Source organism: Bos javanicus, chromosome 14, assembly GCF_032452875.1.
Source record: "Bos javanicus breed banteng chromosome 14, ARS-OSU_banteng_1.0, whole genome shotgun sequence".
NCBI lineage: Eukaryota > Metazoa > Chordata > Mammalia > Artiodactyla > Bovidae > Bos > Bos javanicus.
Genome location: NC_083881.1, coordinates 56,606,043 through 56,631,348, shown reverse-complemented (window position 1 = coordinate 56,631,348; position 25,306 = coordinate 56,606,043). Strand labels below are relative to the sequence as shown.

Below are 25,306 nucleotides of genomic sequence, written 5' to 3'. Positions count from 1 at the left end.
ACCCTCTAGGAAAAACACTGTTAGGACTGTGTACTCATGATTGGTACACAGCACTGCTCAATAAACACCTGATGAATACATTAAAATTAGTTGTCATGGGACTTTACAGATAGGACAGACTATTTCAGGTTGGGGTGGCATTGGTCAATCCTGTGAAAGACTACTGTCCCCTCCAAATGACATTTCCCCCCACCATACATGAACATCTCCCAACTTTGTAGCTGAGTAGCCATGATTTTGTTCTTCCATTTATCACTTAAATATGATAATTGCATATTTTTCTATTAATATATTGCCTAATGTACAACATAGTGCAGACTTTAAATTTATTCCATTTAAGCTGCAGATTATATATGAATAGGATAACTTGGTCCCAACATGATTAATTCTATTAGTGAGCTCAGGGTGAGAGGGAGAGAAGTGAAGACAGTTACATCTGCTAGGGGCCAAGTCTTCATTTTTAGTAGTCTGTTCTTTTATCCCTTGCTTCCTACCCTCATTGTTCAGTTTTTTCCCTCTAACTCATTGTCACCCTTTCCCATTATCTTTTTATGATCCCCTCCTCTTTCCTTCTCCATCCTCCTGCCCTCTTTCTCCGTATCTCCCACTAACTAAACTATAAGTCATTTGAAGATTTTACAAGAATCTTGCTCAGTCTTTGAGAGTCTTAGAAAAGGAAGGAGGAAAGAGGAAGAGTGTGAACTGCCAGATGGAAAAGGCTGCGTGAATGCACAGCTGTAGCTACTGGAAAAGTGTTCAGTTCTCGGTCATAAAACAATATTCCTGGGCTCACGATTCTCTTCCTCACCCTTCACATGACAACCACAAAATATATCCATGTCATTTTTGGCAATTAGTCTTAGAATCATTGGATTTTAGAACTGGACTGGATCTTCAAGATTGCCTACCCCAATACCCTCAATTTAAAATAGGAAATAGAAGCCAGGAGAGGTCAAGTGACTTGCCAAGGATCATAGAATTAATGAGCTGACAGGGTGCAGAGACCCAGATCGTCTGATCACCTGACCAGAATCCTGAAGAATGAGTGTCAGAAAAGCCCAAGGAACTCTACAGATTACATCATCAGAAATGAAAGAGAAGATAACTGATCAAGAAAAGTTTGGAAATGGACGCTTACTTCATGTCATATATCAGTCCATGACTTAAGATATTTTCAAATATCCTTTCATTGTTTTAAAGCAAATAAGCACTGATAGTTAAGAAAAAATAGGCTAAAGCATTACATTGTTGTTTTTAAATCTTACAGCCATTTATTGTTTCATTTGTAATAGTTTTTAGTGTAATATCTTATATATTTACTTAGGACTACTCCATTTTGCTGACCTCTAACTTATGCCTTCCAGTAATGAAAAGCAGCTGATTTTAATGTGCCCGTGCTCTAGTGTGAAGGAGGTTAAGGCTGCGTTTGTGTGCAATCAGGTTAAGACTGGCTCCAACAGGAGGAAAATCCATACATATGTTGAAAAGATCTGAAAAATGCCTGTATTCCCAACCTGATTACGACTTACATTTTTGCATGGTTTGTCAAAGCAGATCACTGAAATCAAGTCAAGATGTAAAACGGGATAAAGTGGTTTTCTTCTCCATTCTTCCATTAATCACCGTGACCTACAGAAGAAAGGAACCTTTTCCTCTCTCACCTGAGGCAAGGTGGGATACTCCACTGAAAGTTATGCCAATTTTTATCAATTGGTGCTCAAGTTCCAAAATTAATTTTCTAGTTTTCATTTTCTACATTTGTAAATAGAAGTTATTTTATTGCAGAGTCATTTTCCATTTCTATCAATTTTATGTTAGTTTCTTTTTTATAAAACAGAAAACAAATTCCAGTATAACTTTTAAACCTACTAACTGTAAAGATTACTTAAAAATTGAATTTATTAAGCTGGATATGTTGATACAGGGATTAGACAATAGCTTATCTCTGCAAATGTCTGTCCTAATAAATAATATTTGGCAAAATCTAAATGTAAATTAAATAAGAGTTCATGACTGGTTCACTTGTCAAAGAAAATATTAACAGATGATACATAAACTTTTGTTTTGACATGATTTTAATTGCTGACAGTGTCAGGTTATATCTCTTAAGACAGTACACTGCTTTCGGAAGCATAAAAAAAATGCAATAAGCATTATAGGTTAAAAATCTAGCTGTTATCTACAAAATTCTCAGCAAGACCAGGGCTAAGTCAAAATAGTTTCTGAGGGGAGGGGGGCATGCTGGTTCTTGTTACACATAAGCATGTTTGTTATAGGAGCATTTTCAGGTTAATTTTTGCTATTAACGTAAACCACAATTGGGGGACCATGTTGCTGGAAGAGGAGTGGGGGGTAGTTATATAAACAATATACAACAAAGAAAGCCTTTATTCCCAATACCTGAATACATCGGGTTTGTTTTTAGGCACAAGGTTGCAGGTTAAATGCTCTCAGCTATCCAAGAAGTGGCTTATTAGTTTTGTAAGAAAATATTTTCTTATATTTTGACTGAAAAATACCCAGTGTAACCGAACAAAACCATCCTTGTTAGTGCAAAGCAGACCCAAAAAAACTTTGTTTCAAAGACTCAGCAAAGAAAAGCAAAACTAATTCAAGAGGAAAAGCTGCCTTCCTAATAGTAGCTTCTGAATCTGAATCTAATAGTTCTCAAAAGGCCGACTGGAGTCTTCAAGTCTTAAAAGTTTTGTCTTCCTCCATGGATCACAGACATTCTCTAGGAGGCAGCAGAATATGGATATAAATCCATTCTAAGCAGATATATATTCTTCTCTGGGCTACAGCCACAAAGCTGAAAGCTATGCCCCAACAGCAAGAATGAAGGCAAACGAAAGTTTTGATTGTTTCATAGGGCAATTTTCTACATGCAGCTTTCTTTTTTTGCTCTTCTATTTTGTGCACTAGAAAAATCCTAACTTCATTTTTGGCAATGCGGCATCCGCTAGTGATAAAATAAACAGTAACGAGATTATGCTTTCAGAAGCACAGCATCAGCGCTAAGAACTGCATTTCAACATACTGACTCGGCTCCAGCCAGCACCTGAGCTATGTACACTTCTCCCAATTTGTAAGTGGGCCTAATCCTGTTATTACAGAATAATTACTGCAAATCAGCACAATTACTACAAAGACACAAATAAACACACACATACTAGTAGCTGTTTTCCACAAATTATTACCAAAACAGAGAACTGGCTCATTGTGGCAACATTAAGACAATGTTTATTCCTCCCAGTGTTTGGGCAAGTTTATTTTAAGTTGTCATCTTCAACTAGTAGTGATACAGATGATTTTACGGATTCCATAAACTTTTCTAATCTAAACTCTTCTCAACTGAAAGTTGGCTGCTTCTCTTAGAGCAACATCTGCAAAGGCCTGATTTCATAAGAACTGGCTCTTATGGTACATTAGTGAAAAAAAGAAAAAGAAAAACACTGGCACACACATACACACACTTTTGGAAATCTCGTTTTAAAAGTTGATTTGTAAAGTTGTCTTCTAAATTACTTTCAAGGTATCATGAAATTAAACAGTCATTTTACATTCTTCACAATTTAAGCATTTGTCTCTAAGGAAGTTCGATGTGGAATTTTACCCTCTTGCCAATGTTATTATCAGGTTTCCTTCTTGGATAAATACTCTTTATTGGGAGCAAGGGTGATTAGGGACGAGGAAAATCCAGAAAGCACATAGTCCACAATAGGGATTATCTGAACTCACCTCCTGGACAATGCCTCATGGCCATCTTACATCTCCTGGATTCTGCAATGGTTGGACAGGGTATCGTGTCTTTTGCTGGCTTTTTAACAATTTGCCGTGTTCTGGTTTCCAGACCCCACTTAAATCCACATGTGCGATTATTTCTGCTACAGGTTCCCCATTCACTCCAGTGGCCAACCTCACATCCTTCTAAGAGAGAAAAAACAAACACAGCTAACAATTTGGTATACATTTCTCCATTGTTACAAAGTTTATATAGCAGTATTTCTCTACTCCTTCACTTTCAGATACCAAAAATTAAGCTGTATAGCCCACAAGACCTATATATACCTTTTGGGAAATGTTGGCATTATGGAGTTACAGATAGAAGTAAAAAACTGCCACATAAGTAATTTAAAAACTATTACTTTCTTTTTGTCCTGGTTCATTTTTTGATGGGATGCTAACTGGTCCACTCTAAAGACACTGAGTATATTATCTTTAAAAGATTCAACAGCTAAAACCTACAGTAAAATATACTGTTTTCATACCATGAAGAGGAGACAAAATTTTACAGGTAAATTCTCCATGCCCCCACTGAAATTCACAAGTGTGTTAGTTTTAGTTAGAAGTAAATATTAATACTTTATGAAAAGGATAGGGAATGTTTTTGCATTTTCTGATTATCTCATTTCCTTTAATAGGTGTCTGGAAACCACAGTACGTATTTCTTATTCCCTAAATTGGTGCCATAGTTTAAAAAGTAAACAAATATCAGATATTTGAAAATGTATTTTTTCCCAGGTATGTAAAAACTTTTAGCATCCTCCTTTTTTAACTTCATATAATGAAAAAGTAGGCTACTCTGCAACTCCCCTGGGATAAAAGAATAAAAATATACAGAGTTAAACCTCATCAAATTCACCATTAAAAGCCCCTAGTGTAATAGCAGAAGAGGACGCAGGCACAGAATCCACACACAATGAATATTTCTTCATCCAGATCTCATAAGGCATCATGGTGACTCTTAGGTTTTTCAAAGCTATTTAAGATTTTTATCCAGGGGAATGCATAGGACTGCTGTTAATTTGTTAGGACTACTGTTAATTTGTTAATGCTTAAAAGTTTCATAAGAATTTCCTCTGGACTTCTATAATTGGTATGGGTCTTGCCTCTCAAAAACAAACCCAACATTTTGAATGTGCTCTTTTGGTGACTTTTCTATATTTTTCAATAGAGTGTTGCTTATATGCATGTATTAATTCACACATATTTGAGAACATAAGCACACATTTCTTCAAAAATCTCTCATTTAAATGTGTTCTCTGCAAGCTTTCAAATATAGTTATAGACTACTTTGGTATTTATGCAGGAAAAAAGTTCTCAACTGAAGTCTCCATTTTAAAAAGATGGAAAGTCTCATTCATAATACATTGCTCTGTTGTACACCATACCAGATATAAAACATGGCAAATAAAATTCAGGCATGTTGGGGGTGGGGGTGGTGAAGATGCCATTACACTTGATTAGATTCAGCCATTTGACAGAGCTTTACATTTTAATCAGTGGCATTAAAAAGTGCCAAAAGGTTTTTTAAACACAAAAAACCCCCCAAAATTTGTAAAAATATGTATTCCTAATTGTTATTTACAAACAGCATATACGTGCAGATTAAATTATGCATTCTACATACCTAAATTTAGTAAAATTGTTTTAATGCACTTTGCAAGATGCAGTTAATCATCAACAAAGTTTATGTGGCACAAAAAAAAATCTCTTCCTAATTGATTTTTTTAATATGAATGTGTGGCTAAGCAAGAAGATACAAAATTAATACACATAATGAAAATGATAGACTAACCACATGACCCTGCTTAAAAAGTTCCTTCAAAACAAAATGTTCTTCTCTAACAGTTACTAAAAAGATAAAGAAATGGATATATTACATAGATCATAAAAACATTATTCTAAACATTTCAGTAGTTTAACCTAATGTTCTACCCGCAAATTTTGTAGCAAAATGTAATTTATGATACTACCCAATGGCAGAATGACTAAAGAACTCAATAGCATAGAACTTCAATAATTTTCAGTTCTAATTAATAACATGAGAACCAATTCGTTTTTAGGATGGATACATCCAGCATGCATTTTTTCCCCCAAGAAACAGGTGTTAAAATAAAAGTGGAAATTTGAAAGTTACATGAAACACTACTCACCCACACATTCCATGGTTTCATCTAATGCTGCAAAACCATCTGGACATTCCTCAAAGCAACGGCCTCTATGCAAATAAAAGCCTACTTTGCACTTGGTACAAAAGTCTTTGCTAAAGCAAGAATCACAGTTTTCTATTCTGCATCCTAAAAACAATTTTAAAGAGAAAGAAAATTTCAGTCAAACAATTTACTGGTTTTGCAAGTAAAACTTTCATAAACTCACCATTGGAATTCTAGTGGTCAGAGAAATACGTGTTTAGCTCATTAGTTTCCTGATGCCATCTCCTTCTACATCACTCCTACCTCTTCCAACAGCTCACCACATCAATAGGCTGAGAAAAAATTGCAGCCCAGGGCCCTAGGCAGCATGAGATCCTGCAGAAATTTTTGCAACTCTAAATGGGATTAAAATAAAGGTTAAAAAGAAAAACACCCCCACTACAAATGACACTGCTGCTGGGATTGTAGTCTGTTCTGCTCTTCCAAAGACGTACTATGAAAAATGCAATGGAAACAATCTAATCAGTCTCTTCTGGTCCAAGACAGTTAATTAAAATTCTGTAATGAATTTGCTTTCATCAGTGGGTGTCAACCAGGAGGGGGACTGTAGGTCATTTTGTGGAAGACCCACAATGTGCCATACATTTCCACTTCACAACAGTCTGTCAGGGTGAGCGGTAGTACCCCTATTTTGCAAATAAGAAGCCTGAGACGAAGTCAAGAAGTTGGTAGTGGCTGAGTCGGTGCTGAGAGCCCTACACAGACTGCCTTCTAAATCTCTTCTCTATAACACATTAGCTGCATTTCGTTGGAAACAGTTGATGAAAGAGAAGTGCTTTCACGTCTGCCAGGTATGGTTTTGACCTTGACTCCCAGTTCTGACCTTCCCAGTTCTTGACTTTGAACAGCTATTTATACATGCCTCTCTGAGTCTCTATTTCCTCTGTATAAAACAGGGGTGTCACTAACTTTGTAAGGCTGTTGTGAGGATTTGAAATAACACATGTAAATTGACTAGCTTATAATAGGTGGTCTGCTCCAGTGGATTAGAAACATGTATTTTTCCATCAAACCATCACATTACAACAAGGTATAAAGAGAAGCAATAATTTAGACTTGTACTCAAGATCAGATTCCCTGGTATGCCAGTAACATCTGGGCCAGAGGTAATTGGCATGTAGAGGTGAAAATAAATAGACTCTAAACTATTCTTCAAGGAGAAGGAAGGAAAGGTTGGAGAATTGGTTAATTGAAAGGTGAGGTTTTCAACAGATTACAGTACATTATTACTTGTAACAGATTTAATTGCTGGCAATTAACAGCACATAAAGCTCTATGAAAACTCCCTGGCAACCCTTTTACTCTTTTAACAAGCCTCTGAGTAACTGTATTTGGTGATTTAATGATTCAGAAAAGCTTTCAAATCTAGTTTCTGCAACCAAAGATACAATTGAATAAAAAATGTAACCAAAACATGAAATCATTGAATTCCAAAATTTTAAAAATTAAGACGGCAAAGCCAGAATGTGGACTATAAACACTAAAAAAAGTTTCTGTTAAAACAATTACAATATAAATAATGACAGTTTCTAGACTTATAAAAAGACAGTGGCAACTCATCCCCTTTTAATTTTGAGTCTAAACAGGACTTTATGTATTAAATGACCACCCTGAAGCAGCTAATTCAACTTCTAAAATGTTACACAAATTTACAATTGGAAAACCAACTATGTGTGGGTGAAAGTCCATAGTCAAATTATACTATTGCTCTTTTTGGGGAGGATGGTGGGCATAGAAGAACAGTTTATCACCGTATAAAATGTTCATTTGTAGTCTTAAATGCTGTAACCTATATTTTAATAGAACAGTGATCTATTGCTGGTCAGTAGCTTCTTAACCATGGTCAAAATACATGACCATCCTGTCCACAAATTGTTGGCTTTCTTGCTACATTTTTTTTAAAGCAAGCCACCTTTCTTGTTAGCAGTATTATTTTCCAAGAAGTAATGATAAACATTCCAAAGTATAAAAGAGAACTAAAGGGTGAAGAGAACAACGCATTATATTTTAAAAAAGAGAAGACTGTACACTTCATAAATCAGCTGTTATCTATAAGATCTGATTCTAATGTGGTCTGCACCAACAAGCCTTTTGGCCAAAAAGTTATAACAGTATGCATTTGGAAATAATTTTACAAGATCCTTTCCTAATCATTACTGTTATGTGTAGGTCCCTTTCCTCATTTCATCCCATGCTCCTAATACCAGTCCATAGAATGATAGGTGTTCCAGAAATTCCACATTCTCTCTAAAGTCCCTTTTTCAGGTGTAAATCTGGCTAAAAGAAAGTTTAATTATTTGTTCTCAAATTTAAGTACAATAAAATATTGATGCATTCAAATTGTAAAACACTTCAACCATGAAAAAGCACAAGGTGAATCATAAGCAATGACTGAGAATAAGCTCTAAGCCACATCATTAAATTAAAAAGGCAAGTGCAGGGTATATAGAATACGATGCAATAAAACCACGACACGAGACTATGTGTGTCTGTATGGAGTAGCTAGAGAAGTTAATTTGGGACTGGGAATAGTGGAATTTTGAAATGTTAAAAGTTATATTTCTGAGCTATGAATTTTTTAATTGTAATATATTTATGTACTAAAAGTAAAACAAAAATGATATTTCAATACATACTTGTGACCTACTTAAATATACAGAAAATACCACTATATTAACATTCCAAGTGAAATTCTTTTGATTTTTACCAGGCAAGACTGAATAAAAAATTATTCAGTGCCAATTTTTTTTTTTCAGATTTGGGAGCATGAAATTATACCCCTTATAAAGTGAAAGTGAAGTCACTCAGTCGTGTTCGACTCTTTGTGACCCAATGGACTGTAGCCCACCAGGCTCCTCCATCCATGGAGTTTTCCAGGCAAGAGTACTGGAGTGGGTTGCCATTTCCTTCTCCAGAGGATCCTCCCCACCCAGGGATCGAACTCAGGTCTCCCGCATTGCAAACAGATGCTTTTACCATCTGAGCCACAAGGGAAGCTATATATGATAGGGACCTACAGGTAACAGTAACCATCAGGAAAGGATCTTGTATATGATAATGGTAAACCTGCCTTAGCCTTCCAAATAATCATTTGACCATCTCCTGCCAGTATCCTTTGTTTTCACATGTTCAGCAGTGCTTTCCAAATCATTAGGAAAAAAGCTAAATATTTGTTTATTCATTGAAGCATTTAAATAATAGCTTTGATTGGTGGTAAAGAATCCACCCTTATGGCAGAAAGTGAAGAGGAACTAAAAATCCTCTTGATAAAAGTGAAAGAGGACTGTTCTATACATCTATGTCTCTTTTGCTGTCTCCCATACAGGGTTATCGTTACCATCTTTCTAAATACCATATATATGCATTAGTATACTGCATTGGTGTTTTTCTTTCTGGCTTACTTCACTCTGTATAATTGGCTCCAATTTCATCCACCTCATTAGAACTGATTCAAATATACTCTTTTTAATGGCTGAGTAATATTCCATTGTGGATTCATGTTGATGTATGGCAAAACCAATACAATATTGTAAAGTAAAAAAAAAAGTAAAAGAGGAGAGTGAAAAAGTTGGCTTAAAGCTCAACATTCAGAAAACGAAGATCATGGCATCTGGTCCCATCACTTCATGGGAAATAGATGGGGAAATAGTGGAAACAGTGGCTGACTTTATTTTTGGGGGGCTCCAAAGTCACTGCAGATGGTGACTGCAGCCATGAAATTAAAAGACGCTTATGCCTTGGAAGGAAAATTATGACCAACCTAGATAGCATATTCAAAAGCAGAGACATCACTTTGCCAATAAAGGTCCGTCTAGTCAAGGCTATGGTTTTTCCAGTGGTCATGTATGGATGTGAGAGTTGGACTGTGAGGAAAGCTGAGTGCCAAAGAATTGATGCTTTTGAACTGTTGTGTTGGAGAAGACTCTTTAGAGTCCCTTGGACTGCAAGGAGATCCAACCAGTCCATTCTAAAGGAAATCAGTCCTGAGTGTTCATTGGAAGGACTGATGCTGAGGCTGAAACTCCAATACTTTGGCCACCTCATGTGAAGAGTCAACTCATTGGAAAAGACCCTGATGCTTGGAGGGATTGGGGTCAGGAGGAGAAGGGGATGACAGAGGATGAGATGGCTGGATGCATCACCCCTGCCTGGTGTAGTGCAGTCCATGGGATTGCAAAGAGTCAGACATGACTGAGCTGAACTGAACTGAAGTTGTAATGTGATCCAAAGCTCCTCTGACCTTCATACCTTCCTGGTCTCAGTCACTCTTTGCCATAACATAAAACCAAAGCAGGCCAGCTACACATTGAGCAACCTGAACTGACACAAGTGATTTAATCATGAACACCTTGGAATCAAAAGATTTTTAAGGCTAACAACTGCATAACACACTTCAGCCCTGAAAGCCTTTGCTCCCTGGCTTAAGGTCCATCCACAACCCCTTGCCCAGTTCAGCCACTTGTCTTGAAACTGAAGAGAGTTCTAGAAAACCACCATTTGTGCAACCTCATAGATCTGTCCTTTCCCCTCCAGCCAGAAGCCTCTCCCCAAAATTCTTAAGCTTTAAACCGCTCATATTCACATCAACTCTATTAATTCACTTTTATGCAAAAGTATATTTTTATATAAAAGTAAAACATCCTCATTACAAATAAAAATTCAAAACAATACAGAAGCTTTAACAGAAAATACAGAAATATTCTTTCTTACCTGAATGACACACCATGTCTACTCCCCAGAAATAGCCTCTGTATTAAAACTTCAGGAAAATCTTTATGTCCATTTTATAAACAAGTGAGTTTCAAAATACCAATGGGATCATTCAATACACTGGTAAGCTTTATAAAACTTCATACTGCCTAAGAAAATAGGTTTATCAAACTTGACTAAACATGGGTCTTGTCTATAAAAATCTGGGCTTTAAGTCCCTGTTCAGAAATACAAGACCCTGCTTTATCCAACGTACACGTTTCTAAATTACAGTGCCTCCTCAAAAATGTAATCCACCAAATGAGAACTGCCAGTGTCGGTTTAAGTAAAATACTGTCCAAGTAAAACTGTGTCCAAATGCTAACTGATAGGGCTGTCATTTGGCAAGGGAGGCTCGCTCCAGCCAAGAAACAGAAAAATAGCCCGGGCATCCCTTCTGTCCCCCCACAGTATCCATCCTGGCTCCATTATAACAGTTCCCAAATTATACTCTAGTTCAGTTCAATAGTTCATTCCATACATTCTCAAAAAATGGGAGTATGTGCCAGGCATTGTGCCATTTTATGAGAACATAAAATTATAATACTCATTCCCTGTCCTGAAGGTGCAAAAGCTAAAGAGAAGGGGCCATGTGGCACTTTCAGGGCATTGCAACATAGCCTGAGATATTAGAAGCATGTGCTGGGTACATTAGAGGCAGAGAAGAAAGATCCATTTCTCTTCTGCTATTACAAAGTTGATTTTTTTTTTTTTTCAGTCTCTGAATTCCTTGTTTCTAATACAGTGCCGGACACATGGTTGAGTTTTAGTGCTTGCCAAGAGAATGCCATTTAAAAACCCAATTCCTTTATATTAAAAACTCATTTGAATGTTTAATATGAGATGGCTTGCACATGCACTGTAAATACCTTTAATATAAAATAAAAACCATGCTGCTAGTAAAAGACTACAAGTCGTATTGGAGGAACAAGTAGTCCAACATCTGAAAACAATTATAATGAGAACGTAAATATGGAAGTGTGGCAGGTCATAGGAGCTATGGAAGTTGGAACCTCTGCTGAGCAGGTGTGAGATAGAGGGGAGAGAAGAATCCAAAGAGGGCAACTCCATCTATAAAACATATTGGAGATGGTTCCCATGGTGTGTGATGGTCCCTGAAGGGAGGCGAGAATGAACTGCAGGTTAGATGGAGGGGGTTACTTGAGTTTAGATGGATGTGGGTGGGGGATTTCACCTCTTATTTTGTTTAGTTTCAGAAAAGGAGGTAAAATTGTAAACTACCTCTACTTTGTGTGGTTTTAAGTATTTGAGTAACAAATGAAGAAAAATGAAGTTCAAGATTAGGTCTTCATCTAACTAGATGTAAGAGGTCCCCATAGACTGCGCATGGCTGTTTTATTCCCTCACTTCAACAGATAAGAGCCCCTCAGGGCCAGACATCAGGATGGTAGCTAGTGCATGCGTGCTAAATTGCTCCAGTTGTGTCCAACTCTTTGCAACCTAGAGGCATAGATAAAAAAGCAAAGTTCCTGCACTTCAGGATCTTCTGTCTACTAATAGAAAAGGTACCCAGACAGGCAACAAGGAAATAATGTAACTATGCTTAAGTTTATACAGGGTGAGCTGGGGAGAGCTTATTTTCAGCTAACCAGGCGGTGCTAGAATTAAAGAACTTGCCTGCCAATGCAGGAGACATAAGAGATGCAGGTTTGGTTCCTGGGTCGGAAAGATCCCCTGGAGGAGGGCATGGCAACCCATTCCAGTATTCTTGCCTGGAAAATCCCATGGACAGAGGAGCCTGGCAGGCTATGGTCCATAGGGTCGCGAGAAGTCAAACATGACTGAAGCAACTTAGCATGCGTGCATACAAGCTTCTTGAAAGCAGGAAGAGTGTGGAGGTAAGGAATAACCACTGAGAGGTTCATACTCTAAGAGCTAACAGGCACGGGAAAAGGAGTTACAGTGAATCAACAGAACCAACCAACTGGGTGGAGGAGAAGGTGCTCCCCTCCATCCCTCTCCTCTTCCTTTGGTGCCCACTACTCAGGGCCTTGACACCCCGAGAGGGTTTTATTATCTCCCCAGCAAAATCTAGATGACAAAAACCATCTCTTATTTGAATATCACTGTGTGGCTAACAATATAAACAGAAAAATGAAAACCTTAAATGAAAAACAAAAAAATCAACCTTTGCTCAACTCAACTGTGGAAAATGTAATTCGTAATTCTATAGGTTACAATCAGTTATTGGAGAAAGGAAGGAATCAGTGAGGTAGAGAGGACCTTAGACACACATTGAGGAACCTGTTATTTCTTGGTCACCAGGGCTGTGGGCCTCAGGCTCCTCAGTACGTCGTGAATATCTGATCGCGTATGGTTCTCTAATCATCCTTTAGTGTTGGCACCTCGATTCAGAACCTGGCAGACACACCCACACAGAAACAGGGCGCAGGGGGTAAGGGCATTCAGTCTTCAGGTTGCAGTTGCAAGGATCAAAGAACATCAAGTCAACCCCTGGAAAATTAGAGGTTTCTCGGCTCAGTTTTCGCTCAACTTTGAACAGAAATTAAAGGAACAGGTTGCTCCAAAAGACATTTGAAATTAGACTTTAAGCAGTTGTTTCACATGGAAAGTACTAGACTGTGCGACTTCATATGAGGTTTCTTAAAATTGTTTAAATATTTTTAGGCTTCTCTAACAACTTCAAATACTGCTGTTTAACATTCCTTCTCAAAACATGCAATGGTTTATAAATATCCCTAAATAAAGTTCTTCAGCTTTATGTTACCCAAGTCATTCCTCTGCAATGTGTACTATTGCAGTAATCCCATTAGAGTAGGGCTGATGAAAACTTATGACTTAAAATCTAAAATTACATTTTTTCTGGTAAGGTCTAGTTACACATAGCTCATCAGAAACTTCATTATAGTTCAACCTAAAGGAAAAAAAGGACAGATTCAGAGGCTTCAGGACTCGGTGTTTCATACTTACCACTGTGCTATTTGAATGATGATGCAGAAACCCAGCATTAATTTCACTAAATTAAGAGAAGATCCAGGATAGAAGTCTGTGTAAAGCCCACCAGAATGGATTTAAGTCAAGAGTGTATTTACTATTTAGGAGAGTTAAAACAGAGTGAAATTCAACTGTGTCAAGTGCAGAAGAGGACACTTTGAACAAGAACCAAAGGCAGAAAATGAGAACTATGCTGAGAATATAGTGTTCTTGCAAATAGTACAGTGGTTAGCAGAGCTGAGCTTACAATCTTGGCTCCCTTACCGTTGTGTGACTGTCAATAAGTCAGTAAAGCTCTCTTTGCCTCAGTATCCTCACCTTTAAAAAGCAGGTAACATCAGGCCCTATCTCAGAGCTGAGAAGAGTCAGAGGTTTAACAGAGGCAAAGATCTCAGCATAATATCTAAGAAAAGAATGCGAACTATTATAAGTGTAAAAACTTGCCAACAAGGATAGTTTAAGATGTCATGTGGAAGGAAGCTCAAATAAGGTATCAGCATACTGTGTGTATGGGTATATGTGTATATATTTATATATCCTATACATTCATATAAATTTTAACTATATACCTGTGAGTATATATGTATATATATGTACTTCTGCTGCTGCTGCTGCTAAGTCGCTCAGTCCTGTCCGACTCTGTGCGACCCCAGAGACGGCAGCCCACCAGGCTCCGCCGTCCCTAGGATTCTCCAGGCAAGAACACTGAAGTGGCTTGCCATTTCCTTCTCCAATGCATGAAAGTGAAAAGTGAAAGGGAAGTCACTCAGTCGTGTCCGACTCTTAGCGACCCCATGGACTGCAGCCCACCAGGCTCCTCCATCCATGGGATTTTCCAAGCAAGAGTACTGGAGTGGGTGCCATTGCCTTCTCCATACATATGTACTACTCAAATGAAAGGCATTATCCAAAGACCACTGTCTATAATAAACATAGTATATCCTTACTCTTGTTTAGGTCACACAGCTAAACACACTGAATGTGATCATTTGCTGAGTATCGACATGGAAAGTCATCTACTTCAAACATTCAGAGCCAGGATTTAGGGAAGTTGAGATCTAAATGTAATTTTGAATTTGGTGGGGGAAGTTACATCCTCTTTGTGCCCTGGTCCCTTCACTGTCAAATACGAGGAGAAAATATCTGACTTACCTATATCAGAGTATCAAGTTAAAGATCAGAACACAAAAGGTTAAAAGATGCCACATGAAATCTGCATTACATTCTAGAGCCAAATAAACCTAACCTTCAGCAGATTGCTTCAAATACTCAGCATCCCTTTCTAAGCACTATAAAGATGTTCAGTTTATGAAGTGCATTAAAGATGGCATGGCCTTTGGAGCAGTGACAAGGATGGGAAAAATCTTGCCCTGACAGCAATTTTAATCCTCAAATTGCAATTTGGTAGAATGAATGTATTCAGTCCAAAAATGTATACACTGTTTTTTCAGATAACTACAGAATTCTGTTTCATATGCTTTTTAACAAAGTGTGTTGTTAGTTACTCAGTTGTGTCCGACTCTTTGCAACCCCATGAACTGTAGCCTGCTAGGCTTCTCTGTCCATGGAATTCTCCAGGTAAGAATAGTGGAGTGGGTTGCCATTTCCTCCTCCAGGGGATCTTCCCAACCCAAGTCTCCTGCATTGCAGGCAGATTCTTTACCAGCTGAGCCACAAGTGAAGCCCAATATCAGAATTGAAGCCTTATTTCAACTTCAGAGTATATATATGTTGTCAAAAATTGTTTTCTCCTGATTTAAAGTGTTACAACACTTCTTTTGAAAAACTCTCAAATTTGTAAAATATGTTGCTGGTACCTTCACTGCAACATCTGACTATTTAAAAATTATATCTTGCCCACCCACACAAAGAAATCTGAAGAAACATTGAGCCTTGTGTAAAATCATGTGGTAAAATAATAAGGAACTATAAAAGTGTTGGCTTCATTTCTCATATGTTCAAGTGATGGATACTTGAAATAACTCTTAAAACAATGGGGAAAAAAATGGGAATACATAGCTAGATGTTTAAAGGGCTTTTTTTCCCATTTAAAGAATATGAAAGAAAAGGACACTATCTCAAAATAAATTAGAAAAGGAATGTGATAACAGTGAACGAAGTTTCAAAAATTATAAACCAAATGAATCTCTCTTTTCAGATTTTAAATTCCTGCCAGTAGCCAACCTCTCATGTAGGTTACTCCTTGTGCTTTCCTTTTTTTGGTAGCTTGTTACCCTTTTATATTAAGGTGGAACCAAAGCAGTTTAATAAATTTCAGACCTGAGACTTAGTTGAACTTTTCCAAATGTTGGAAAATGCAGATCTCTCCACCCAACTAAATGGAAAAGCATATGTAAGCTAATATCTGCCTTGTACTCCACTCAACCTCCATCCAAGGAAAATAGGAAGAATCTCTCAATTCCTTCACACTCCAAAGAGGTAAAAGCCTTTCACCTTTTCCTGTGAAAGGCCAGACAGTAGGTATTCCAGGTGTTGTGGGCCCTACAGTCTCTGTCTAAACATGATTAGATTAGATGATTACACATGACTGTTTTCCAATAAAACTTTATTCATGAACCCCAAACCTTACAGTATCATTTTTATGTGTCATAAAATACCATTTTTCTGACTTTCTCCAACCAATAAAAAAATCTGAAAATTATTCTCACCTGAAGGGTCCTACCAAAAAGGTGACAGGCCTGATTTTGCTGCTGGTCATATGATGCTGACTATGAAAGCTAGAAAATGATGGAAATTCATGGGCACATTAGAAAAGGGAAAAAAATAAAAGAATTTCATTTTTAAAACACCAAATGAAAGCACTTAAGCTTAGAGAGACACAGAGATGTCTTATACACTCTGGCTGTGTAACACAAATACAGTATCAAACAAACATAAGGATGCTACAGTTTAGTTATTTCGGCATGGGGCAACATTACTTCAATGTTCAACACACTATATTGATAAATTTAAAAGGACGACTACTTATCAGTTTGCAACGTTTGCAATCAGTTTGCAGGTCAAAATTCCACCCTATTTTAATAAGCTTTTACTTTCTCAATTATGTGCGGAATTCACTTGTCAGTGAAGGGGTTGACTGAAGAGGAAAAAAAAGAATACTTTTACGAAACAAGATTTTGGCTAAAACCTGCATTGTGTTTGTATATAGTGATCTGATACATTTACCCAGCTCTGTTTGTGAAAGTAGCTTTGTCATGTCTGCTTCCTCGTTTGATGATAAAAGTAGATATGGTCTTTGCTGTGCCATGCGGTGGCAGCCAACCTTAGGCTTGTCAGTGGACTAACCTTGCTCTGTAAGTAGGAATAATACTACCACCATCATGGATTGTTGAGAACAAATGAAAGAATGTACTGGAAAGCACTTTAAAAATGAAAGTGCAAAAGAGGTGCCATAGACAAAGGGAAATAGTGCAAGGTAGCATCTGTCTTTAACAGAGAATGGTATTGTCGGACTTGGGTGTATCCTGAAATAATAGGCTCATTCAAGACAGCTGCAAAACCCACAAGAAAATTAAATGTAAGCTTGAAAAAGAGCTCTCCTGTTAAATATCAGGACAGACTCCAAACCTTGCTACCATACTTTAAAAATTTTTAATATTTTATAAGTAGTATTGAAAATCACATAGCCGTGTTTGCCGCAGAGAGGAAGCTCTTAGAATATCTATTTGATGTAATCTGTCTTCCAGATCAAATAGCAAGAAAGAGCACCCTTTGAGTTTTCTCTACAGGTTATCTGATACCACTAAAGCAGACTCTTTCTTGCTACAAGTAGTCACAGCATGGCTACCCTAGGTCCGCATAGTAAACAACTGCAGCGTGAAGCTGAATAACCATAACTGGAGTTGGTAATAGTGTCTCCAGTCTGGCCTACATCTTAAATCCTTGATGGTGTAACCATACTGGTGTTTCAGATCTCAATGATCAAACTAAGATTGTTTGACTGCAGCTACATGAGGACATCTGTGATCTTTCAAAAACACGAGTTAGTCATGTCATTTTCTTGCTTTAAAATTTTTCAATGGCTCTCCTTCACTTCTGGAATCAGTTCAAACCTTCAGTTTTCAAACACAAGATCCTTCTTGCTAGACATACCCATCTATTAATACTACTTTCATTCGTCACCCTGTGTACCTTTCACCCAAGCCATGAAGTTTCCTCAAAACCCCTCAAGTCTCCCAGCACCAAGATACCCATGATGGTAATTCTTCTCATAATTGTTAATAACTATGTTCACTATGCTGCTGCTGCTGCTAAGTCGCTTCAGTCATGTCCGACTCTGTGCGACCCCATAGACGGCAGCCCACCAGGCTCCCCCGTCCCTGGGATTCTCCAGGCAAGGACACTGGAGTGGGTTGCCATTTCCTTCTCCAATGCATGCAAGTGAAAAGTGAAAGTGAAGTCACTCAATCGTGTCCGACTCTTCACTATAATCACCCAATTAAATGGAGAGCCCTGAAGAAGACAGAGCATGTCTTATTCTATTCAGTATTCACAGGATACAGGTGCTTGACACAACAGATGACGACAGACGTATCTGCTGAATGACTAACAAATGTAACTGAATCTCTTTCAGGTTAGAATAGACACTGAAGCAGAATCCACCTCATGAATGTTAATGCAATAACACGATTTTGTTACAAACAAAAATACTTAAATAATAAAGAGCTCCTTTTCCAGATTAGGCATCAATTTATTACAAACTACACTGAAGCGCCTATGTTTCATTTTTTGTCTTTAAGAAATAAATGTATACATATTCATGTAAACCAAGTAAAGATGAGGTTTGGAAGGAGAGACTGAACACAGCAGAAAATAGACTTAAAGTACATATAAGGTCACAGAGAAATCAATATTAGAGAAGTGAATGGCCAATACCAGGTAGCACTCCATTACCAAGTTGTTTATAGATATAAGAATTATTATGAATTAGAAGTTTGTTATTAGAATTACAAATTAGAAGGTTACTATGAACTAAAAGGTTATTATTTCAGAGTGTGTTACATAATTTGTCTAAGCTTGCAAAGCTACAAACTTACTGCAAAAGCCCAATCAGAGCCCAGGAGTTCCTTGTAATACAGTGTTCTTTTAAAGTGATTTTCCACAAATTAATTTCTTTTAGAAAAACCAAATGCCTTGCAATTGTTAATGGGATTTAAAACATTTAAACTAACCATTCATTTAAAAAACTAGTCAAATAAACTTTGATATCTTTCTATAATGCTCAGGCTTGTAACTATACATAATAGTTTTATCTATATTACATGGTTTATTTTTAAGGAATAGTATAATGGAAAGAATATTCCATTGGAGTCTGTATCTCAGACACTGAGGCCACTCTGCTACTGACAAATCATGTGACTTTAGGGAAACACTTCTTTCATAAGCCTCAATATGCACATTTGTTGGGGTTAGGGGGAGAAGGGGGAGAGGGAACAGAATCAATTAGGTTTCTTCCAGATCTATGTGTAGTTTTTAATTAGTTTAAAGGAACTTCTACATGCTTGCCAGAGGCCTTGTAGGGTTGTGAACACACACAGATTAATCAGTGAAAGTGTTTATTAATTGAATAAAACATCCTCTCCTTTAAGAACTATTAGAAATATGCTGTTATTACCTGCTTTCCTCAGCACAGCACAATAAGCTATTGCTTATCTTTATCTGAACTTTGTTTACAGAATGAAAAGATAGGAAATGTCTTCACAGTATACCCAGTTTAAATGAATAGAAAAGAACTCACAGCTAACAACATATTCAGTGGTGACAAGATAAAAGAATTTCTTCTCAAGATCAGAAAGAAGACAAAGGTATCTATTCTTGCCATTTTTATTCAACATAGTTTTATAAACCCTAACCACAACAATCAGAGAAGAAAAAAAAGAAATCTAAATTGGAAAAGAAGTAAAACTGTCATTATTGAGTAGATGACATGATACTATACATAGAAAATTCCTAAAGACGCTACCAGAAAACTACTAAAGCTCATCAATGAATTTGGTAAAGTCACAGGATACAAAATGAATACACAGAATCTGTTGAATGTCTATAAACTAACAAAAGGGATTTATGAAGGCATTCAGAATCCCAGCATGTTAGAGTAAACTTTTCATAGACTCCCCTGGTTTTTATAGATAAGGACACTGGAGCTCACAATATGAGGGTCATCCATTGTCAAAGAGTAAAGTTGTAATACCTGATCCATCTCCATTCTTGAGCCAGCTGTAGACAAGGCCCACAGAAGGCCCCTCCCTATGGGTAGTCACCATGATCCTGCTTTTCTGCCAGTTAACACTCCCCTGCTCTTCCCTTTAAAGTCTGGTCAAAATAAAAGTTTATAATGCTTCTCCTAGTGCAGTAAAAGTCAAGGTGTTAGTTGCTGTCATGTCCCACTCTTTGCGAGCCCATGCCGGTCTCCTCTATACATGGAATTCTTCAGGCAAGAGTACTGGAGTGGGTTACCATTTCCTTTTCCAGGGGATCTTCCTGACCCAGGGATCAAACCTGGGTCTCCCGCATTACAGGCAGATTCTTTACTGTCTGAGTCCCTAGAAAAGCTAGGAACTCAGACAGTCTTTTTTTTTTTTTTAAAGAAAAGCTACTTTAAATCAGAATCTTTTGTCAGAAACTCTGTCCACAAAATCAAAGCATATGGGAATCAGATTCCTAGATAGTAAAACACAATTATAAATTCAAATACCATATGTGCCAGAATACATACACTATTGGAATCGTAGAGAATTAGGAAGAGGGAATTATGACAAAGTGGAGGAGGCAGAGAAGGGAGCCAGCATAGAGTCAGGAGCATTGGAAGCCTTATCCAAAAGTCAGTGTATTCCACCACGGTCAACTTAGTAGAATCCACAATCAGATATATGATCATTGATTTTAATACACTGATGATTAATGAGGGATGTGGGGAAGAATACTCATCACAATATCCTTATGTGTTTATGCATATTAAAATGTCTTTTACTAAATGCAAAGCCTTCTCTTCCATAATCAGCGACAGAGACAACATAATTATTACATGTAGCAGTGATTCCCGAAGCCAGCCATGGCAGTATGACCTGGAACCTCATTGAAAAGGCAAGTTCTAGGGCACCACGTGCAATCTACCTAAGCAGAAACTCTAGGGGAGGACCCTGCAACCCCTGTTTTTATAGATGATTCTGATGTACATTGCAGTTTAAGAATCACCTCACTTAACTCCTTGCTGTCGCTAGAGAAAATTCAAACAAGTAGACTGCCTGCCCAACTTATGGATCCTCCATCCTCATCTTCCAGGATTCCATTCTCAAACTTTCTCCGACTCTCAGCGGACTCCCGCTGTGAATGCCCTTTTTCCTCTTGCTCTTACTCGCCCTACTCCTCCTTTGGGATCATTTCAGATGACACACTCTCTACAAAATCTTGAGACTTACCCACATCCAAGTGCATGTTAGCTGATGTCCATGGGTTCCCTGAGCACCCAGGGCATCACTATCGAGGTTCTTACCACATCGTATTCCCTTGCACTTTTTTCCTAAAGACACACATTGCCCTTGTATAGTGTATATAAGGTAAGCATCAAGTGTTTGCTACATTTGCACACTTTTTTACGCAGCCTAAACCAACTCCCAAATTACAGTGTGCCCTCTTTCCTCACCAGATAAATACATACTATTAGTACTAGGAAAATTACTCAAGTCCTTCCTTTATTATTACGCTTCCTTGACTCTAGCACAGCCTCTACTCCAAAATAAAGACTATGAGAGACTCCTTCAGTGTATCCCTAATCCACTTGCTAGTTTGCTGAAGATCAAACCCAAAGTAAAACAACTCTAATACAATAGTTGTTGTAGGACATTTCTGGTTTCATTTAAGTATATAATCAGAATTTCAGTCCCTAAATTTGAATATTATTTTTAGTTGGAGCTAAAAATCATCTCCAGATTTCACATCAAGTAGTCTCATTACTGGCCCTTTCATACTTCATGCTCATGCATGTCCTCTGAATTCCTCCTAGCTCTTCACTACTGATCTAGCCACCCAGGCTAGATGGTGACAGAAGGAGAGAATATACCTAAGTCACAATTTCCAGAGCTTTTCATGACTGTTCTCACCTAACCACTGACTTCTCCCTTTTCTGTTGCTAAGTTTGCAACCCCATGGACTATATTCCACCAGGCTCTCTGGGAGTTTCCAAGCAAGAATACTGGAGAGGATTGCCATTACCTATTCCAGGAGATTTTCCACATTTAGTGATTGAACTCGGGTTGCCTGCATTGCAGGTGGATTCTTTACCACTGTCCCACCTGGGAGGGGCTTCCCTGCTGGCTCAGAGGTTAAAGCGTCTGCCTGCAATGTGGGAGACCTGGGTTCAATCCCTGGGTCAGGAAGATTCCCCTAGAGAAGGAAATGCCAACCCACTCCAGGATTCTTGCTTGGAGAATCCCATGGATGGAGGAGCTACACAGTCCACGGGGTTGCAAAGAGTCGAACACAACTGAGAGACTTCACTTTCACTTTTCACCTGGGAAGACTTCCTTTCTCTATCCTCTGTTACATGACACACCAACCCTACTTGTCTGTGTGTTTCAGCAGCACTTTAGGTAATGCTGCTGTATATTACTACTGTCTAATTCTGTATCAGTTTCACATGTGCAGCCCAACTGTATATTCAGTCAATTTGTAAGTATTTTCCAAATAAAGACTTTAACTTTATTTTATTTCTCCTGTAATCCCACAAACACTGAGGTTACACCAACACATCTGCTAGAGGTCTGCATCTTCACAGATCATTGAACAATTATAAAGCCTTTATGGTACTCAGTAATATCTATATCCCCTTATTTATAGTTGTTATCCAGATTTTTTTTAAAAACATTCTAACCATTTTTCTAATACCTTGACTTTTTTTTTCAAATGCATCATTACACTGTATGATTCAAGAATGGCAGGAGTTTCCAAAACGACTGAAACTTGACAATGTAGTAATTTTTTAAAAATACCTAAATGCTGAGTAGCCTGTGGCTCAGATCATGAACTTCTTATTGCCAAATTCAGACTTAAATTGAAGAAAGTAGGGAAAACCACTAGACCATTCAGGTATGACCTCAATCAAATCCCTTACGATTATACACTGGAAGTGACAAACAGATTCAAGGGATTGATCTGATAGAGTACCTGAAGAAGTATGGGCGGAAGTTCATGACACCGTACAGGAGCAGTGATCAAGACTATCCCCAAGAAAAAGAAATGCAAAAAGGCAAAACGGTTGTCTGAGTAGGCCTTAAAAATAGCTGAGAAAAGAAAAGACTGGAAATGCAAAGGAGAAAAGGAAAGAGATACCCATTTGAATGCAGAGTTCCAAAGAATAGCAAGGAGAGATAAGAAAGCCTTCCTCAGTGATCAATGCAAAGAAATAGAGGAAAACAACAGAATGGGAAAGGCTAGAGATCTCTTCAGGAAAATTAGAGATACAAGGGAACATTTCATGCAAGATGGGCACAATAAAGGACAGAAATGGTATGGACCTAACAGAAGCAGAAGATATTAAGAAGAGGTGGCAAGAATACACAGAACTATACAAAAAAGATCTTCATGACCCAGATAATCATGATGGTGTGATCACTCACCTAGAGCCAGACATCCTGGAATGTGAAGTCAAGTGGGCCTTAGAAAGCATCACTACGAACAAAGCTAGTGGAGGTGATGGAATTCCAGTGGAGCTATTTCAAATCCTGAAAGATGATGCTGTGAAAGTGCTGCACTCAATATGCCAGCAAATTTGGAAAACTCAGCAGTGGCTACAGGACTGGAAAAGGTCAGCATTCATTCCAGTCCCAAAGAAAGGCAATGCCAAAGAATGTTCAAACTACCGCACAATTGCACTCATCTCACACACTAGCAAAGTAATGCTCAAAATTCTCCAAGCCATGCTTCAACAGTACGTGAACCATAAAATTCCAGATGTTTAAGTTGGATTTAGAAAAGGCAGAGGAACCAGAGATCAAATTGCCAACATCCATTGGCTCATCGAAAAAGCAAGAAAATTCCAAAAAAGTCACTTACTTCTGCTTTATTGATTATTCCAAAGCCTTATACTGTGCAGATCACAACAAACTGTGGGAAATGCTTAAAGAGATGGGAATACGAGACCACCTTACCTGTCTCCTGAGAAATCTGTATTCAGGTCAAGAAGCAACAGTTAGAACTGGACATGGAACAACAGACTAGTTCCAAATTGGGAAAGGTGTACGTCAAGGCTGTATATTGTCACCCTGCCTATTTAACTTATATGCAGAGTACATCATGCAAAATGCTGGGCTGGACAAAGCACAAGCTGGAATCAAGATTGCCAGAAGAACTATCAATAACCTCAGATATGCAGATGATACCACCCTTATGGCAGAAAGTGAAGAAGAATGAAAGAGCCTCTTGATGAAAGTGAAAGAGGAGAGTGAAAATGTTGGCTTAAAACTCAACATTCAGAAAGCTAACACCATGGCATCTGGTCCTATCACTTCATAGCAAACAGATAAGGAAACAGTGACAGATTTTATTTTCTTGGGCTCCAAAATCACTGTAAATGGTGACTGAAGCCATGAAATTAAAAGATGGTTGCTTCTTGGAAGAAAAGTTATGACCAACCTAGACAGCATATTAAAAAACAGAGACATTACTTTGCCAACAAAGGTCTAAACTGTCAAAGCTATGGTTTTTCCTGTGGTCATGTATGGATGTGAGAGTTGGACTATAAAGAAAGCTGAGCACCAAAGAATTGATGCTTTTGAACTGTAGTGTTGGAGAAGACTCTTGAGAGTCCCTTGGACTGCAAGGAGATCCAACCAGTCCATCCTAAAGGAAATCAACCCTGAATATTCATTGGAAGGACTGATGCTGAAGCTGAAACTCCAGTACTTTGGCCACCTGATGCAAAGAACTGAGTCTTTGGAAAAGACCCTGATGCTGGGGAAAATTTAAGGCAGGGGGAGAAGGGGACAACAGAGGATAAGGTGGTTGGATGGCATCATTGACTCGGTGGACATGAGTTTGAGCAAGCTCCAGGAGTTGGTGGTGGACAGGGAAGCCTGGCATGCTGCAGTCCAGGGGTCTCAGAGAGTTGGACCCAACTGAACTAACTGAAATGTTGACCTTAGGGTTAATCAATTAAGGGATGCTTATACGTTCAAAATTACCTGTTTTTTAAACTTATGTCTTTTCATTTTAGAAACAAACTATAACATTCTCCCAGCCCATAACACATTTTTCACAGTGTCAAGACAAGGACGGAATCATAATATAGTGTGAAAAAAAAGTAGCCAGTTTACTGGATACAAAAGTATGAAATCTCAATTCTGTAATTTTTTGTTTGCAAATGATTTTGTTAAAACATACAGTCCCTGGCAATACAAGCATGTATATTATTTTCTTATACATAAAAAAATTACTAGTCCATTTTCTTTCACTTTGGTGCATTTTAGATCCCCTTCCTCGCACATTAATAAAATCTTGACTGATATGAGGTAGATAGATTCTTTATAGACTGCTTATTAAACAACTGTTCTGTTCAAGGCTAATTTCCT

General features: G+C 37.9%; 1 protein-coding gene across 4 annotated transcripts in view; it reads right to left on the bottom strand.

Annotated features, from left to right (window-relative positions):
• RSPO2 (R-spondin 2) overlaps positions 1 to 25,306 on the bottom strand; it is a 228,149-nt gene that overhangs the window by 52,227 nt on the left and 150,616 nt on the right. For 3 of the 4 annotated variants that reach the window (XM_061439140.1, XM_061439138.1, XM_061439139.1), the window contains 2 exons: positions 5,937 to 6,080; positions 3,739 to 3,927 (listed from right to left, as the gene is read on the bottom strand). In XM_061439140.1, coding sequence (XP_061295124.1) covers positions 3,739 to 3,927; positions 5,937 to 6,080 — 333 coding nt within the window. Of the gene's footprint in view, positions 1 to 1,529; positions 1,630 to 3,738; positions 3,928 to 5,936; positions 6,081 to 25,306 lie in introns of all 4 variants that reach the window. The other variant, XR_009740899.1, reaches the window with a different exon arrangement.